General features: G+C 39.5%; 1 protein-coding gene across 2 annotated transcripts in view; it reads left to right on the forward strand.

Annotated features, from left to right (window-relative positions):
- The window catches only part of DOCK10 (dedicator of cytokinesis 10), a 163,806-nt gene that overhangs the window by 109,144 nt on the left and 36,504 nt on the right, over nucleotides 1-18,158 (forward strand). For both annotated transcript variants that reach the window (XM_068407080.1, XM_068407079.1), the window contains exons 17-28: nucleotides 2,518-2,705; nucleotides 3,261-3,326; nucleotides 4,150-4,242; nucleotides 6,126-6,249; nucleotides 6,401-6,522; nucleotides 7,206-7,292; nucleotides 7,837-7,929; nucleotides 9,986-10,104; nucleotides 12,963-13,032; nucleotides 14,626-14,739; nucleotides 15,980-16,051; nucleotides 16,693-16,839. In XM_068407080.1, the coding sequence (XP_068263181.1) occupies nucleotides 2,518-2,705; nucleotides 3,261-3,326; nucleotides 4,150-4,242; nucleotides 6,126-6,249; nucleotides 6,401-6,522; nucleotides 7,206-7,292; nucleotides 7,837-7,929; nucleotides 9,986-10,104; nucleotides 12,963-13,032; nucleotides 14,626-14,739; nucleotides 15,980-16,051; nucleotides 16,693-16,839 (1,295 nt within the window). The remainder of the gene's footprint in view (nucleotides 1-2,517; nucleotides 2,706-3,260; nucleotides 3,327-4,149; nucleotides 4,243-6,125; nucleotides 6,250-6,400; nucleotides 6,523-7,205; nucleotides 7,293-7,836; nucleotides 7,930-9,985; nucleotides 10,105-12,962; nucleotides 13,033-14,625; nucleotides 14,740-15,979; nucleotides 16,052-16,692; nucleotides 16,840-18,158) is intronic.

The raw sequence follows: 18,158 nt of genomic DNA on the forward strand, positions 1-18,158 counted from the left end.
AACTGTACCAGAAATCTTCCATGCTGTAGGATTCATTAAAATCTCTGTGAAAACTGTTATTGACTTCAGCCAGCTCTGAAGGAAGCTTTGTAATAGCAGTAACCAGTTCTGTTATAACACCTCCTTCCCACCCAAAATAAGTCATGCTAGGCTAGTGCTAAAATCTTCATTGCCAAGAAAAGCCACTGAAAAGGAAGTTGGCCAAAGATCTTGTCAAGAATTTGCCAGTGCAATTGTGTCTCTAGGGACCGACACTACCCTGCTTCACATGAGCATCACTTCGCGTTAGACAGCAGAAGTAGATCTTCGTTTTCATAGGACTTTATCTACTGTAGCTACAACAAGAGCTGGAGCCAGCGGTGTATCAGGGGATGTTGTCTGACAGTGTTTAACCTGAAACAAAACCGCCTTTTCTGCTGCCTGGGGGGAAGCCAAACTCGCATAGCTCTAGCAAAGGGCAAGAGACCAAAAGCTTCCTGCAGCTCCCACCTGTGCTGCATGGCCCCTGCTTGTTGTTCTTTGCGCTGTAAGCTTGGGGCAATGGGGCAGCAGGTACTGTAGCTGCTACATCCCCTGCTTTCCCCCTCTAAAATACCCATTAAAATCCCAGACTGTGAGGCTCCATTCTTGTGGAGGGCAGTCACAGAGAGCAACCTGTAGCCGAGAGCCATGTGGCTGGTAACAAACTGGGCTGTTGCGTCTGTGTGCATGTCTGTGCCATGGCAATGAGGCACGGAGAGACCAGACCTTCACCGCTGACTGCAGGAGCCTTCGTTTTCCAGCTGGCTTCTTCCTGTTACTACTGCCTCTTCGCACACTCTGCAGGCTGTCGCTGCTCTCCTATCTCAGCTATTGGTATTTAAAAACTTCATTTATTCCTTAGTCCCCTTTTTGTGTTCAGTTCAACACTATTTCTATTTCCCTGTGGATTTTCTATGGGCTGCTGGAAGTGCAGCATGTGGAGGGCACAGAAAGGCTTCTGCAGAGAGGCCTTAGCACTGCATTCTGATCCTTGGGTTGGACCCTGGATTTCTCTAATGAAAAACAAGGTTAATAATGTTCAAAAATGGATACAATCAGAATGCTTATAAATCAAGTCTGAGGGGCAGCTGGCCAAATGGTAAGGCATAACACATCCTCATATTTTAAGATGGCCTGCCTGAGATTTGCTCAAAGAGAAAGCTGCTCGTCTTAACTTTGTAGGCCAAGAGCAGTGAGCAGAGTCTCCCAAGTACTGGGAGTGTTCGTAGCAGAAGAGCAAACCTTCAAAAGTTTGTATGTGACCCTGAGTATCTTCACTGACAAACAGAGGAATTTGTGTGATCATCTACAGGAAGCTATTGCTGGGGAGAATAAACCTCAAGGCTTCTCTACAGCAGGCAGTGGTTGCTTCTGGCTGACAAATGCAAGTGATTTAATTTAGCTGTTCCCTTTTAATGCTGCTAATTTTGATTGGGAAAGACGAAAGTTCTCATATATGGATCTTTCCAGCTTAATTCAGGAGCTATGTCTGTTGGCTGGGTGTACAAGTCAAAAGGACACATTCATATTTTGGTGGGCAGCAGGCTGGGAAGAAAGTGGTCAGTGTCTATTTGAAGAAAGCAAAGAGAAACAATCGCTGGTATAGAGCCTGTTCTCCTCTGCCTGCTAGGGCTGCAGAGGACCTGCACTATCCCAAAACTGGCAATTTCCTCTTGTGCTAGTCTAGAAGGAAGTAAAATTGGGCCTAGTGTATATGAGGGACCACGAGCTTCTTTCAGCTTCCTCACCACAAATTGGTAGGCTTTTCCTGTGGGTTATTCTGGGGTTTGAGGAATGAATTTGTAGGCAGGACCTTCAGATTGCTCTTCCCAAAAATAGCTCGGGACATCCCTAAGTTGGTGACCCTTCTAAGCTGCTTTTGTGTAAACAGCCCTTGAGTTCTCCATGCTGAAGTTAAATGTCTCACTGATTTAATGGCACAGGCAGACAGTACACTCTATCCGTTTTTAATCTCTCCCTGTCTGGGTGACAGAGTGCTTATTTTCATCTTCTGTTTCTTGATCTGATTTCAATTATCCCAATTGCATCATATATTTAATCTAGTTCTGCACTACTTGTTTCCTCATTTCGTTTACTATGTTATTAGATAATAGAAAAACTTAGATGAGATATTGAGCTGTAAAATTAATTAGAAACAGCACCACTTCAGTATACTCTGTTGAAACTGTCCGTAAACCAGTAGTGCTCTTACACCATTAATTGCAATCAAATACTGAACGTGTCAAAAGAGGTTTTCAGTGCTGTGCTGTTTAACTCAAGTGAGATAAACTATTTAAGGATAATATATTGTAATTGTTCTGAGGTAACATGGATGCGATATAAGGCAGGATTTGACCTGTTGCATCTCAGCATTACTTATTCTTTGCAAGTTAAGGCAGGATTTTACTTGTTCCATCTCCATATTACTTATTCTTAGTAGTAAGACTGTAAAAACAAACATAATATGTGATGGTTTTCTTTTCTGTTCTTTTGAAGACTGTGTAACTTCGTCTTTTATTCCAATCAAGCCTTTTAATGACATAAAGGAGCATCAACCTACAGTGGAAGTTGAGGAGTTTGTACAGGAATCAACAAAATATTCTCGACCTTACAGGGTATACAAGAACCAAATATACATATATCCAAAACACCTCAAGTATGATAGTCAAAAATACTTCAGCAAGGTATGGTATGTTACAATTCAGGCCAACATTGGGTAGTGGTGTACTGCATGAGCTCTCAATGAAATGAAGGAGTACTCATCATAAAGGGAGGGAAAATGGTGATGTGAGTCCCTGACTTGGCTTTTTATCTTTTTCAATTTTTTGCAATCATAAAACATTGGTACAATTTTAATGAAATGAATCTGTGGATTAATTTTAAGTTGTGTCAGTGATTCAAAGAGAGATGATGTGGTAATAGCTATTTCATAATTCTCAGAAGAGAATCATTTCATATTTTAATGAAATGATGTGTGCAGATAAAATTAAGCTGGATAATATTTGTAGTTCTTAAATGAAACTTGAGTACTACTTGCATTTTCATGGTGATTGAAAGTTAATCAAGGATAAGACACAGGTAAGTGCTGGTCACTTTATAATCTGCTTCTACAGTCAATTTGAGGCCTGGCTTGCATTTTGCTGGTTCTTGGATATATTGTTTCTAGTGATATCACTGTGATTTGAAGGCATTTTTAACCCCATTTCCGATCTAAGCTTTAATATGTCCTGTCTTTTCAGGCACGGAACATAACAGTGTGCATTCAATTTAAAAGCTCTGATGAAGAAGGAGCGAAGCCACTGAAGGTGAGCCACAAGGAGAGTATATTCAGAGAACAATGTTTCTGAGGATGTTACTTACAAAACCCAGGAATCAGGGCTATACTAACCCGGAACAATTAAAGAGTGAATGTTGTCATGCATCTTTCTACATTTGCACTGTTTGATCCCAGCTGGTCATAGTGATTCCAGCTCACAGTCCCATTTTGCAGTGCTGGCAGTGGAGGGGAAAGAAGAGAATATTAGAAAACTTAACCATTTTTTTTACAGTGCAACTTGCTTGTTCTAAAATTTACTGTTTACCCTACATGTCTCACTGAGCTCAGGACACTTGCTTGAGAAGAGTGAGGTGCAAAATTAGAAGAACCTGAGACTTAGTTCTTATTGTTGTACTGTAGTTTCCCCACCAATAAATAAAGTTACCATCACTCAATAATCAAGGGCCTCCAGAGTGGACTCTGCCAGCAAGGAGAATAACTGCTGTAGCGTTTGTAACATTGAAAAGTCTGTAAAGGCATTGTATTGTGTATTGAACTGCATAAAAGCAAAATAGCTTTTGTAAAGCTTTTTGCAGAAAACTCTGAAATTGATAACAGCAAGGAAGAAGTCTAAGGAGTCTGCATTGCATAGTAGAGTGTTGGGTAATTTTCACAGAATCAATGGACTTTTACTGGAAGTGTGTATAAAAAATTGCAGGTTTGAGCACTTAAAATATTTCTTTTAATATTTGATCAAAGCAATTATCAATCTTTCATGATATTGTTTTCAATGTACATGCATATTAGATATACCAAGACTACTATCATCAGCAGAATTTCACAATGTAATTAAAGCATGTTACTCTTATCAGTGTATTTATGGGAAGCCAGGTGGACCATTATTTACAACAGCAGCCTACACCGCTGTGCTACATCATTCCCAGAACCCGGATTTCTATGATGAGGTCAGTCTGCTTTTTCTTTCATTAAATGTCTGCCAAGCCCACGTTTGCCAGTGAGACAGAAATACGTACAGCATACTTCTGTTGCAATTGCTTGAGTATCTGGATGTGGGCCTGTGTTATGTAGCTTTAAGTACAGTCTCACGTTTTGTTTTTTTTTCTTAAGTCAATTTCAGTGAATCCTTCCTTTTGTAAGTTGTTCTGAGTACAGTTAAGATGCTGTACAATTAATTAGAAACAGTCTAGCTCTCTAAAATGCATGTCTGGATTACATTAAGGGTCCAGCTGCATCTCTGAATTTAATGGAAACAGTAAACATTATGATGAAGGGTGGAGCCAAATGTCAGAACAAATCCCTCTCTGAGATACAAGATCTGCATTGGGGCATTTCTGTTGATCCAGTGGGCTGAACAGAATGTACAGTGATGTGTAGTGTCTGCGGCAAGTTATTTAGCTGGTGCTTTTGAGGATACAGCTGTAGAATAGAGTTCATGCACTGGCCTTTGCCAAATGTTAGTCGCACATGCATCTTTACGTTTCACCAAGTATTGATTCCCTGGGCTTTCTGCAGGTGAACTGAATTTCACCCTTTCAGTGACTAGTGTGTTTGATGGCCTGTGAATGTCACGTGTCTGTTCTGGATTTTCCACTACTGCTTTATGTGTAGTGATAAGTCTGGCAAACAGCATTAGTATGTAGCCAGCATTTTCCAAAGTGTTGGCTTGATCTTGGAAAAACTTCTTTTTTCAGTTAAAATTTACTTTGATAAAATGGCAGGGGCAACACGAGCAGATAACGTACAACTACATGGGAAGTATCAATTTTAAGATTCATGTTTAGGAACTGAGGTGGAACTTAAAGCATTACATCTTCAGAGATCTTGAAGCCCCTGCTACTCCTTTGCAAGCAGAGTTTTGGGTTTTAACACATCTGAAAATGTTCTTCCTGTGATGCTAGTGAGCCATCTGGTTTGGGCAGATTACTTTCAACTTGAACAAAGAGCTGAATTCAGATCTTAGTAGCTGATTTGGCTGGAAGAGATATGCACCTGTCCTAAATGTTCCTAGTACAGCAAGTGCAGTCTTCAAAAGAATGTAGTATGTTATCAGGAAAGTTGTCTTAATCTCCACGTCTGAATGCCCATTTCATATCTATGTTTATGGTATTAGATTCTTACCCATAAGCTGATATAACACTAGAAGCATTTATGAACAATTTCTAAACCTTACTTTAAGCACAGGATTAGCTTGGATAAACTTTATCATAGCTCACAAGGTCAAGGGGTCTTTTTCATTAGTTCCTATGGTAACATGTTTTTATTACTTTGTATTTTTATTCCAATAGGTTAATAATACCTCAAACCCAATCTGTAGGGACTCATGGATGACATGATACAGGATTTAAGACTGAGCAGAAATCATAAACAGAAGCTTATTTTCGTATCAGCCTTTATTACTTGGTCTTTGCTGTGAAATGACGATGAAGCAGTAGCAGAGATGTCATTTTAGTATTTGGTTTGGTCATCCTGAAAATATGAGGAAGGTGATGGCTATTTATCGTTACTGGAGTGCAGGTGATCACTTCTAGGCAGGGTCCATCACTCTTTAGTTCTGTCCTCTTTCATCTTACACTTTTTCATCATAAATGCAAATATTCATCCACAAGACAGAGAGGAAAAAACCTGTTTTAAGTAAAAGTGTTGGATGATCATCCTAAACAGTTTCCTTAAGAGAGCATCTGTTACCCATGCAGACAAACATTAGCCAATAAAGGCAGGCTGTACTTAGACCTCTGTGTAGAGAGAGATGTCACTCATTTAGACCATCTCTGATGCCTGGTTTAATCGATTTTTAAACTAAAGTGAGGTGTAACATTTTACATTTCAGGTGAAAATTGAACTTCCCACTCAACTCCATAAGAAACACCACATTCTGTTTTCATTTTATCATGTCACCTGTGACATAAATGCAAAAGCTAATGCCAAAAAGAAAGAGGCTCTGGAAACACCAGGTACCTGTAGTAGAATTACTTTCAATTATAAATATAAGTTATGTACATTCAAATAAGGATTGTGGAATTTCTGACTGGATATTATTGTCTTCCTTTGAACTTGAGAAGCTTATTTTTCCAAAGAGTCATATTGATTTGTTCTTGTGCACAGTGGGATACGCATGGCTTCCTTTGTTGAAAGATGCCCAGTTAGCTTCCCAAGAACACAACGTACCAGTGGCAAGCAGTCTGCCTCCCAATTACCTGAGCCTTCAAGAACCAACTAGTGGAAAGGTATTAATTCAGACTTTCATATTATTCAAATGGTACAGAGCATTTATTTGCAGACGTTTTATGTGAGATCAGATTTGCATTTGCACTTACCTGGAAATGTAAACAGTAAATAGGGTATCTGTTTTAGAATATTCATGTGCATATCATTGAGTATATAAACTAATATATGTACCGCTGGGCTGAGAGTCGTATGTTGCTGGTTCACAGGTGTATATGGAGAAAATGTATTTTTATAACTGTGTATTCTACAATATTATACCTAACTTCTCCAAAACGTGAATAAGAGTGGTCAAAAAGAACTCTTTTCACAAACTCGGGCCATATGACATTCATTCTCTAGCTGATCCACGGTCATGATTCACTCTCCAGTTTTGCAGTGTGATATCATACTTTCCCACTGATCCCGTCCAGTTTGGATTATTTCTGCCGCCTTGTGTTTGTTTTGCTATTGTCATGAGGACGGGGTGGGGCAGCAGTCTCGTCCCTTGAATGATAAGATTCGCGGGCTTGTGCTGAAAAGTGGATTTGTATTGCAATTATTCCACAGTTGGGAAAGCACACTAGCCAGCACAGTTCATGCACGCACGTGTGCAAAACTATGCAGTGAAAATTTGATCCAGACTTGAATAAGTAGGAAATAAGTGGGAAAACGTTTTTTTTTGTTGTTGTTTGTGTTTTAACAGCAGATCAGCTGTGATATAAAATGGGTAGATAGTGGGAAACCACTTTTCAAAGTCTCTACTTTTGTTGTATCGACAGTAAATACTCAGGTAAGCCGAATTTCCTCTTAGCTCTGTTACGTTCTTACAAACAAAATGTGTCAAGGAATGTCTGAAAGATATTTTTAAATCTTTCATGAATTTGTTTCTCTAACCTATAAAGGTTATTTGAGTGTAGAAGGGCAAGATGACAATGATGGAATACACACTTTAAGGAAAAATATAAATTATTTAAGATTATACTAACAGAAAAATCATGGAATATCAGTTTAAACAGGACAAAAATAAATGGTGAGCACCAGGAAAAAAAAAACAATCTGGCCATTGAAATCCCTGAGACTGTGAGGAAAAAATTAGTTGGTCACAACACTGAAAAAAGAGTGGTCAGAGCACCTAGCAATAAGTTGTACATAGCAAGCCGTGCTGGCCAATGGGTTGGGCTAAATAAGTTGTTCTGTCTTCCTGTGTCTTATGTCTAAGATGGTAGGGACCAAGTGTGTTCTTCGGTATCACAGGTGATTGCTGTAGCCAATTTATGGAACTGAATTCTGACCCTTTCTATAATATACATTAACGTGAATGTTTATCATTTTAGGATCCATACCTGAATAACTTTTTCCATCAGTGCCAAGAAAGGGAAAAGGATCTATCCCAGCCTCCTACCTCAAACTTTATAAACTCTTGTAAGGTAAAGTAACCTGCAGCACGAACTGTGCTATAAAATTGTATTTAGGGCTTTCTCCCAACTGATCTGTCACTGCACAATTCTAAACATGGCACAGACTTACCAGGAGGCAGTGGGTCCATGACAGCTCCGGTTAGACTTACTTGGTGTGACAGATGCATTACTGGTCACAGAGCTGTCTCCCATCCCTTCTCATTTAGAGCACAGCTGCATCTGCCCCATCAACTTTGATAATCCAGCCTATGCCAAGCCTCAAATCCTCTTAAAGGATGGTGTAACGTTGCTCTAGGAACGTCTGGGAATAGGAGCTGTAGCCTTCAGAGCTGCAGTGTTCCTGCTAGTCCTCTCTTGCCTTAGATACATTGTACACTTACCTCCTACTTGGCTCTTCGTACTTTCACTCTAAAAACCTGGATGCTCTCCAAAGGGCTGATAAGGGTATTTTGCATGTATAAATCAAGGGTGCTTGTTGCCTGTCAAGTTCTGGAAACAGAAAGAACATACCCTTTCTGCAGAGATGAAATGAATTAGCAAGAACTGCATTAAATGTGACTGTATTCAGTAGAGGTCAAAAGCTGTGAGAAAGGAGGAGTATAACAAGCAAATTACAAGAGCAGCAGGTAAACGTAGGGCCATGATTCTGTACCTGTTCGTGAATGGTGAAATTCAGAGTTCTCGCTTTGCAACCTGCTTACTGAACTTTAACAGGAAGGTGGGCAGGAAGGCTGAAGGGTAGCTGTGACGCTGTTCCACAGTACTAGCTCTAAAACGTCGTACATATGACTTCTATTTATTATTTTTCCTTTTAGCAGTCTGTAAAACCTAGGTGTTCTGGGGTTTAGATGTTACCATCATGTAAGTTGTTTCCTCCTTTCCTTTGTTGTTAATGTTTTCCTGTTTGAGTGTACCTTAATCAGATTTTATAAAGCTGCCTGCGAAGAGATTTTTGCTTTAATAAGCAAACAGTAAGTTCCAATAAATCATGGCAGTTCTCTGGGCAAGTGCCTAAAGGTGGCTGCTACTTTTGTTGATAGATGCAGGTACACCTGAAAGGGATTACTTTGTTTTTAAATACTGTCTTGATTTAAAGAAATGATTAAGGGATGTTTTCAAAAATCAAACCATCAGTGTTATTTAGAGGTTATACCTCTACGGAATGAAGTCCTTAACTGTTAATTTTTGGGAAGCCATTGAACACGTTGGACAAAGTTTAGGAATCTGTAAAAGCTTCACAGCTTTCTAGACAGAACATCAGTTACCTAAACTACCAGAATTGCACTGTTCTTTATTTGCTGTTTGTAGTTTACCTTTTAAAAAGATTTCAGTAATTTTATTAGAAAATGGAGACAATGTTGTATGCGACAAGGGATCAGCTATGCAATATAACCAGGGAATGGGTAATTTTCCCCAGAGTATTTTGCTTTTGTTTATAAATCACTGATACCTCTGAAGAAATTCTGGAATGATTTGGAAATGACTGAAATGAAAAACTAGGAGGAATTCAAAGGAGTTTTTTTTTTAAATTAAAACTCAATATCCTCCTTGATCAGAGAAGATAATATAATGTCAGTCCAGTCAGGTTAGAGTGTTAATGCTACTTTTTACCACTGTGCTTTTAACATTAAGTATTTTAGCCATGAGTTCAGTTTATCAGATCTCTGCATAAAAAGAATGAGTTTTCCTAAAAATGTTAGGAAATGCATGTCTTGAAAATAGTAATTAAGGTCTTTTATTGCTCTTAAGTACGTATCCTTAGTGAAATATGAAAATTGGTTTTGGTTTCTCTTTTTTTTTTTTTTTTTTTTTTTTTCCTCCTTAAGTCAGGGTAGAGCAAAATATTGGAATTCTGAAATTTGGGCAATACCTACAGTTGTGTTGATGGTCATATTTAAAACAAACTCCACGGGGAAACAGTCCCCTACTTAATTGTCCTGTTTTCCTACTGCTATTACACCAGTGGCTGTGCACTGTATTTTACCTGCTGAAGCAGGAAAGCAAGTAATCAACTTTCATTGCTTACATTGGAAATCTCTCGTTTTGTTTCTTACATCCGTTACAGAATTTGCTGAGGATCGAGAAGATCCATGTAATTATGAATTTTCTTCCTGTAGTCCTGAATCAACTCTTCTGGGTTTTGGTGCAAAACAGTGATGATGAAGTTACAACAGCTGTGACCAGGTATCTGAGTATTTTCTGTACAAGGAAAAGAATTCACTCTAGAGTGCAAAAGTACTAGTTAGTCCAATTATAGCTACTCTTACAAAGGCTGACTATGACATTTAGACTTTAGTAGGTGAGAATGCCTGCTTCCCCCTTTAACACAGGGCTCTGCAAATAATACATGGAAGAGCGTGGTATCGTGTGGCTGACTCTGATACCAACCAGGAAATCATTGACCATGGTGGACATGTCTCTGTACCCTGAGGCAATCATAGGTAAAGGTCTCATTCTTAAGGAGCTAAGTGCTTCCTAACAAAGCTGAATATCAAATTTTGGCTTATGTTTGGGTCTGAGGATGTGGAGTTCAGCATAGGAAGACCTTAGCACCTTGCAGCAACCAATGCAGAGTCAAACAACCAGGTCACACTGTTCTGGGGCTTTTTTAAATTAGAATATATCAGCAATAACTGAAGAGCAATGGAAGCATTTTCCAGTGAGCAGGCAAATAGCTGGAATGATTTGCTGAGTCTCTCACCTTTCACATAATGAAATTGTCTTTATTGATGCTGTTAATTAGGGTAGCAGGAAAAAAAAAAGTACTGGAGAGATTACTATTGGCCTCTGCAGAAGGGCAGAAAGTTACATTGCGTTTTCTTTTGGCCATAGTGGTGTTTTTGTTGTACTTCTGCCCAGTAGCTAAACATGGGGACTACAATACAACTAGTAGGAAAAAATGGCAGCTGTCCTCAGCAGCCCTGTTAGACTAATCTGCTGTCAGTATATTTTCCTTTTTTCCACACATTGTTCTTCAGAATTAGTCCCTGAAGAAAGATTAATTAGGAAAAGTTAAAGGAGCAAGGAAGCAGAATTCCTCATCTTCGCCTTGGAAAGCTGGAGTTTCAATATCCTTTGTCAAAGGATCATGGCACCTTGCAGGGCAAAGTCCAGTTTTACCACACCTAGGCACTGGGATTAGAAGAACCTCGTAAGCTTGTGTGATTTCATCCTTGCATACTGTTTTCAAAGGGAGAGAGGCAGTCGGACCTTTGTGCAGGATCCCTTTATGGCCAGCAAATCAAGGGATGCTAAGGCTAGATAGAGAGAAGAATTGTGTCCCAGGCTATGATTTCAGTATCAGTTAACTGACTGGAACAGAAATGCTATAGAAGCAGCAGCTGTTTAAAAAATGGTTTTAATGATTAGATGGAAAAATGGAAGGATGTTAATTTTTTCATGCTTCAGATTTTGACTATACACCCACATGGCCAAAAAAAGAGGAAAGAAGGTTTCTCAGTGTTTTTCTTGTATATGTGGTAGCTTTTGTGCTGGTAGTGTTGAGGTCAATGGTAATGTGCATGTCTGCTGTGTGTGCCATTCATTGATGTGTCCTATATATACACACATTGTATTTTGTTCTGAATAGCTTGAAGCAGCTTGTGTTGAACGTATTAAAAGCAACAACAGAATGAGAGCATAGATTGGCTTACGTGTTGGGGAGAAAACATTATACTCTGTCATGGTTATTTACTTGTCTGGGGGCCCAGTCATGTCATCATTTCTATGTCCCATCTTAGCCAGAACTCATTTCAATTTCAATTCAGAATAAAGGGACAACTAATTTTGTCATAGCTTTTGTGTTTTGCCCCAAGTTTTACTTCTCCTACTAATAGCAAGAGATGAGATATATGAAAAATACTAACTTAAAAGAATTACAAAGCTTTTGAATCCAATAATAAGAATTGGCAGAAAACACTCAAATCACCAAGCTAGTCAAAATGACTTCTTGTATGTGGACCACAGCTAGGCATATTAATATTCCATTTTAGTCATACTGTTATTACTGAATTTGAGATACGGTTCACTCATTTTTGACGTTTGAGAATCATGAGCTGTTTCCTCCCCGTTCTTTTAACATAAAAACAAGATTGTAAAATTGCAGTGTCTTTTCTATATTAAGCATCCCGGAAAAGTGAGATCCCAATACTCAAGAGGAAATTTCATGCTTAAGTTGAAGGAGACTTATTGCTCAGACTTGTGTTTTCTGAAACAGGATGATCTCAAACAAAGATGGCCCAGGTACATATTGAAGAGAAAATTTTGCTGAAACACTTGGTCTCATGCAGTGCCACCTGTGCTGTTAGTCGAAGCTCTGGTTGTGAGAGCGAGTGCTGGCATGACCCAGGCAATTTTCTTACATGTTGCTGATCACCAAGCTGATCTGCAGAAGCTCAAAGCATCTATGGTTGCACCAAGAGTCCATCCTGTCCTTGCTGCGCAGTAACGAGAGGGTGCTGTGCTCGGCCTTTTGTTTCTGAGTGCTTGGGCGCTCAGGCTGGGGCTGAGTCCGAGATTATGGGCAAACAGTGCAGGAGAGGGGCATGCTCGGGCTGGAGCCTAGGCTTGTGTTTGTCTTTGACAGTGCCGTCAGAAGCGGAGTGTCAGAACTTTACAGAATTACCAAGAACTGAGAGAACCTCACATGTGGCATTCACAGAGGAAGATGCCCTTGCCTCTCTGTTTCATTAACGTACTCTAATTTTTCTTATTCCTAAACATCCGAGGTCTGTATAAGCTTTAGTTAGTTAATAGTTTTCTTTTGTTGTAATGCCAGTACAGTTATAATCATTAAAACCAGGTGCATTTTGTTAGAGGAATGCATATGTAACAGCACAATCCATGCAAGTGGCGGGCCCAAGGAATGACTGTTTTTTCCCAGTGGGACAGTTTCTGTACACACTATTCATCATTTGGATCACACCCCTCATGGACTGTTTTAAATGAGGTTACAATAACAGAACAATGTGACGCATCAGATAGACTTTCTCTGCCTTATGACACAAAACAGCTCAAATTTTTTTTTTTTTTTTATCTTGCAGGGTTCTTACTAACATTGTTGCAAAGTGCCATGAAGAACAACTAGACAACTGCATAGACTCTTATGTGACGGTATGATTGCTGTTATACTGTTAACTATTTTATGTGGAGGGTTTTGGTTTTGATTTTTGTGGGATTTTTTCCTGTTTACTCTTGGCTGTACTTGTTTGTAGCTTTCTCTACATTTGCATCATAGCTTTCTGCCACTAGTAGGCTGGGTGACTCTGGTTAGGAAACTAACGTAAGATTTGGAAGAGGCTGAGTCAGTTCTCCTCCTCTGCCATAAGCTTCTTGTGTCACCTTGAACAAATTACACTGCCTCTCTGTGCTTTAAGGGCATGCTGCAGGGCAGAGTCACTCCATGGAGTGTCCTCTGCACCACACTCAGCTGCGTCCTGGATCACAACCTTACTCTGTTGAGGCGGACAAAGGGCTGCTCATGTTTCCTCTGCCTGGTGCAGCTTTCTTGCCATAGGACATCAAGTTGAGCAAGCACGGGAAGAGGAAGCTGCAGTGCACTCTTAAAGGGTACTGGGATGTGGGAGGGACAATTCCCCACAGTCGGCTCATGACTAGAGTTTACATTTTAGAAGCAACACCTAGTGTAAATGCACTTCCATTGAGCTGCTAGGAGCATAGGCTTAGCGTCAGTCTTCGTGAAATGGTGTTAAACTGAGAATTTCACGCCTTGCAGGGTTTTAGAGGAGGAAAGGGGGAGATAAATACATGAAAGATCATGAAACTTCAGCTAGATAGATACCAGTGAGAGACATTTGGTGTAGTTTGCTTACAGTTTGCAGCATTCCTCTAGATTGTGATGAGATTTATCGCTTTAAAATATCTGACCATCTGTATTATATGTGTACAGGGTTGCCCTCATTGAAAACGATCCATAAGTGGTAATTTTTATGGAAGAGGTACTTCTGGGTTCTCTTTGTGGTTGCAAGATGTCTGCATGTTTCTTACGAAGCTGTAGCTTTTTAACTAAGCTTTTGGTTATGGTATGGATTTACTTTCATGCTTCGTGAAAGTATGTGTTTACAGGGGATGCATCTCAGCACCTTAGTAGTCAAATTTTAGTCTCAAGTACTCTGATTTAAGCACAGACAAGTTCTGCTGAGGTCCCCCTCTTGAGGGCTCGATTTCTAAAAGGGGTGTAGTTTTCCCCTTCTGTCAGCTCCAGTGGGTGCTCTGTGCCTTCAGGATGAAGAGTTGTTAGCCACTCTGACTAGCTGTTGCCAATGGAAGAAAGGAGCAAGTGAAAGGTGGCCCTGCCTAGGTGGGCAAAAACCCCTCCGTACTTCCTCTGCTTGCTTATTCTTTTTTTCCGCTGGTGAAGTGGCTTGAAAGGCAGTTTAGAGGTGTCAGGATCCTATGCCCCGTTGAAAAAATAAATCATAGCACTGATTTAAAGCAGAATTTCCTCTTGGTTCACATTAAGCTGAAATCAACAGGAAGTTGTGTTTAAAACTGGGATTTTGTAGGGCAGCAGTGTTGTGCCATTGCTGCTAGGGGAATTAAACTTTATGGGAATGTATTGTTCAGTCAGGATATTTTGGTGGCAAAGATTTTCAGCTGTTAGTGGTGTATAAATAATTTCTACTGAGTTTTTTGTATTTGTTTTAATGTGCATTTTGATAATTTTCTTTTTCCTTTCTTCTTCAGTATGTGTTCATGACCAAATCACTTGAAGGAAGGACTGTTCACAAGGAGCTGGCCAAGAACATGACTGGTCTTCTGAAGTTAAATGACCAAATAACAGTGAAACAGGTTTTAAAGGTGAATGATAGCTTGACTTAGCACATTTGTAGTTTTACTACTGGTTTTCTGCCTGAAACTCACTTGTCGCATCTCTTTATCCTCTCTTCTTTCCCTGTATGAGCTTTGTGTGAATCACATCCTGCAGTGATTCAAGAGAATGGACTTACCAGACCTGCTACAGTTTCTCAGCTTAACACGTTTCTCAGAATGCCGTGATTTGCATAATAAAATTCCTGCTTTCTGTTACAGCTTAGTCTGAGTCAGAAACCCAATTCTTACACAATATGATGTGAGCAATTACTTTTAGGCTACTTCATTTTAATTTTTATTTTGGAAGATGCAGGGAGAATATTCATCTGTAAATGGGACATTTATATCTGATTTCAGCTGCTGCCTTTGGTTGACAGTGACCAAAAGGAGGATAATTGAGGTTTCCTGAGGTTTCTCATATCAAACCAGGTTTAAGAAATTCCTGAACGTGCAAGCCCGATCACTGAGGCTTTCGGTTATGATGTAAGAGCTAGCCAGTCCAGCTCAGGAGTGCCCAGTGGCAAAAATATGTTCAAATGTTTAGAGTGAACCCGTTCCGATTTCCTGTGCTGAGCCACTGGAATAGCAAAAATAGACTGAAGAAGCAGAAAAGCTGGTCTGCAGGAAGCGTGGGTGCAAAAGTACTTGTGATTTAGTTTGTTGTGGAGGTTTTTTTGCAATTTGTAAGCTTTCTGAGTGTATTAGTTTCCCATATCTCCTGAGATACGTGAGGATACAGATATTAATCTGTATACTACCTCCTCACTATTAAGTGGTATTTGAAGAACCACTCTGTTTATCTTTTAAACAAGTACCATCTTATTCTGGGACAAATTACCAATCATCTGCTGGAACTAACAAAGCAGTTTATTCTCAGCTTCTGTTCTCTGAGGTTCTCTGCGTCATGCATTCCTGCCAGTTACCTCCAAACAAACAATGAAGACAGAGCTCAGCAGGAACGGAAGGATTGTAGGAGTGGTGTTTGCGGGCTCCTTATTGTGCAGAGCTGCAGTGACAAAGTGCCCGAGATGGCTTCAACTCTCTTAAGGACATGAGCCAATGTTACTCAGATACATGGCACTTAATCTCTTTCCTTTATTTGTCACATAGGGTTTATCATTGTGCATTACTGAGAAATGCAATCCATCTATAAGGAATGCTAATGCATCATAAAGTATTTATCAGATAATCATTTTTCCTAATCTCTTTTTTTCCTTCTTTTGAACAGCATTCATGGTTCTTCTTTGCAGTTATCTTAAAATCAATGGCACAGCACTTGGTTGATGCAAACAAAACAAAAGTAAGTATATATGGGATCTCAGTTAAGCAGGCAGTCAGCCTCTTAGGGAAAATATAAAATGCAGAATCCTGGGAAATACACATACTTGGACTTTTCTTCTTGACTGGTCAAAAAAAGAAATGCTGTTATACTTTGTAAAATACTGCTTTTACCCACAAAAACATCATATTACCTGATAAGCTCAAACCTATTCTTGCTTATACAGAACTGGTGGGCCAAAAATACAGTTACATCAGCTTTGTAATGGGGGGGTTAAAATGGAATGAGAATTCTCTAATTTCTGCTGGTTACCCAACAGGTGATTTTGCCAGGCAGCAAATAAAGTATCTAGACACTCTACTTTGCTTTGAGCAAACCTTGCATAGCTGGAGATCAGTGCTTTGATCTCTTTTCTGCCTGACTATCAAAGATGCTCTTAGTATACTTGTGCTGAAATCTGAGGATAAGATTTTCCACTTCCCTATGGACCAGATTCTTCCTTTTGGGTTTTATACTCAGAAGAGATCTATGGAACTCTAGGAATATTTTTCTTCTATGCTGGATGACCTGTGTTTTATTGTCTTTATTCTTGGCCTGAATGTATTTTCAGGTTTAATGTGCAGCATCATACACTCTCACGTGATGATCTATTCCCTGCTTAGGTTTCTCGAACTCAGAGGTTTCCAGAATCATTTCAGACTGAGCTGGATACCCTTGTGATGGTCTTAGCAGACCATGTTGTTTGGAAGTACAAAGATGCTCTTGAAGAAACTAGGAATGCAAATTACAGCATTGCCAAATTTCTCAAGGTGAGATGTTCTGTCATTACAGCATATGCACTTATTTCTCCATACTTAATGCAAACTTGAGACTCTTCTAGTCTAGTTAAAGGGAGTGAAAACAATTCTGAGTGAATGATGACTCGATTTCCAATTTTAGTGTTGACCTATAGTTCAGTTTTTCTATGCCCTTGGGTCTTTGAAAATGCAAAAGCTTTATCTAAGTCTGCTTTAAAGCAATTCTGATTCATTTATATCTATTCTCTAAAAGAGCTCAATTTTCATATTTTTCAGATTCTTACATTACATTCAAATGGATAAAAAGTTTGTTAAGGAACGAAACCATAGTTACAGTTGAACTGGTATTTTTTTCTTTAAATACTATAGCTCTGAATGATTGTGGGTGGATTAGTATTTCCTAATCACAACCAGGGTGGACAGCTTTTACAAACCAGAATAAGCAAATGGCAAGTATTATGTGAAATACTGTAACCTACCTTTTTAACTCTGTAATGCCCTTTCATTTACCAAATATAAGAAAATACATGTGTGCTTTGGAAGAGTCACAAAAAGGGGTTGCATTTTATGGTTTTGTCCTAATATTTCTCAATCCTTTTTATTTTCCCAGCATTGAATTAGCTGTGGAGCATGGGAAAATTGTGATTCAGTAAGTTGTGTGGCCAGATACTTAATGTAGATTTAAACTGGACACACACTCGCGCCTTTCCATTAATGGAATGATGGACATTAAAGATGTACAGAACATTGTATATAGTACACACTGAAACCCAGACTCAATCTTTTATGACAAATCAAAGCACAGCATTAGGAGAGAGCCATATTCCAGCAATAAAATGTTTTTGTGAGGTTATAAGGCAAACAACCACGAACTGAAGGTAGATTTTTCTCCTTTCGTACGTAGGTGAAATAAATGATAAACTTGCTGTCTGCTGTGTTGGCCACTGTTGCTGATACCATATGGAAGCCCTAGTTGCTGTTGGCATACTGATGTTAAGCTGTGTCTATCCATAGTGTTACATCATTTGGAAGGTGATGCTGGTTTGAGGCAGGAGCAGAGGTGGAGGGGCTTAGTCAGCAGCTGTGTGGTGTTGCACCTGTGGAGGTGTTGCGGATTTGCATGCTATTTTTGTGTGTTACTCAGCTAAACTGGGAAGACAGTAATGTTGTGTTATTCGATATGGCATATGGCTGTGTTTTAATTTCTTTTCCAGTCTAGTCTGCCAGAAAGAATTACATAGGTTAGAGATGATACGGTGTTCTCCAAGCTGGGATTGCAGCAGCCTTGTTTGAATGCTGTGTGGGCAGAAGGCTTGGGACTTCACTAGTTT

This window comes from Nyctibius grandis, chromosome 8 (assembly GCF_013368605.1).
Source record: "Nyctibius grandis isolate bNycGra1 chromosome 8, bNycGra1.pri, whole genome shotgun sequence".
NCBI lineage: Eukaryota > Metazoa > Chordata > Aves > Nyctibiiformes > Nyctibiidae > Nyctibius > Nyctibius grandis.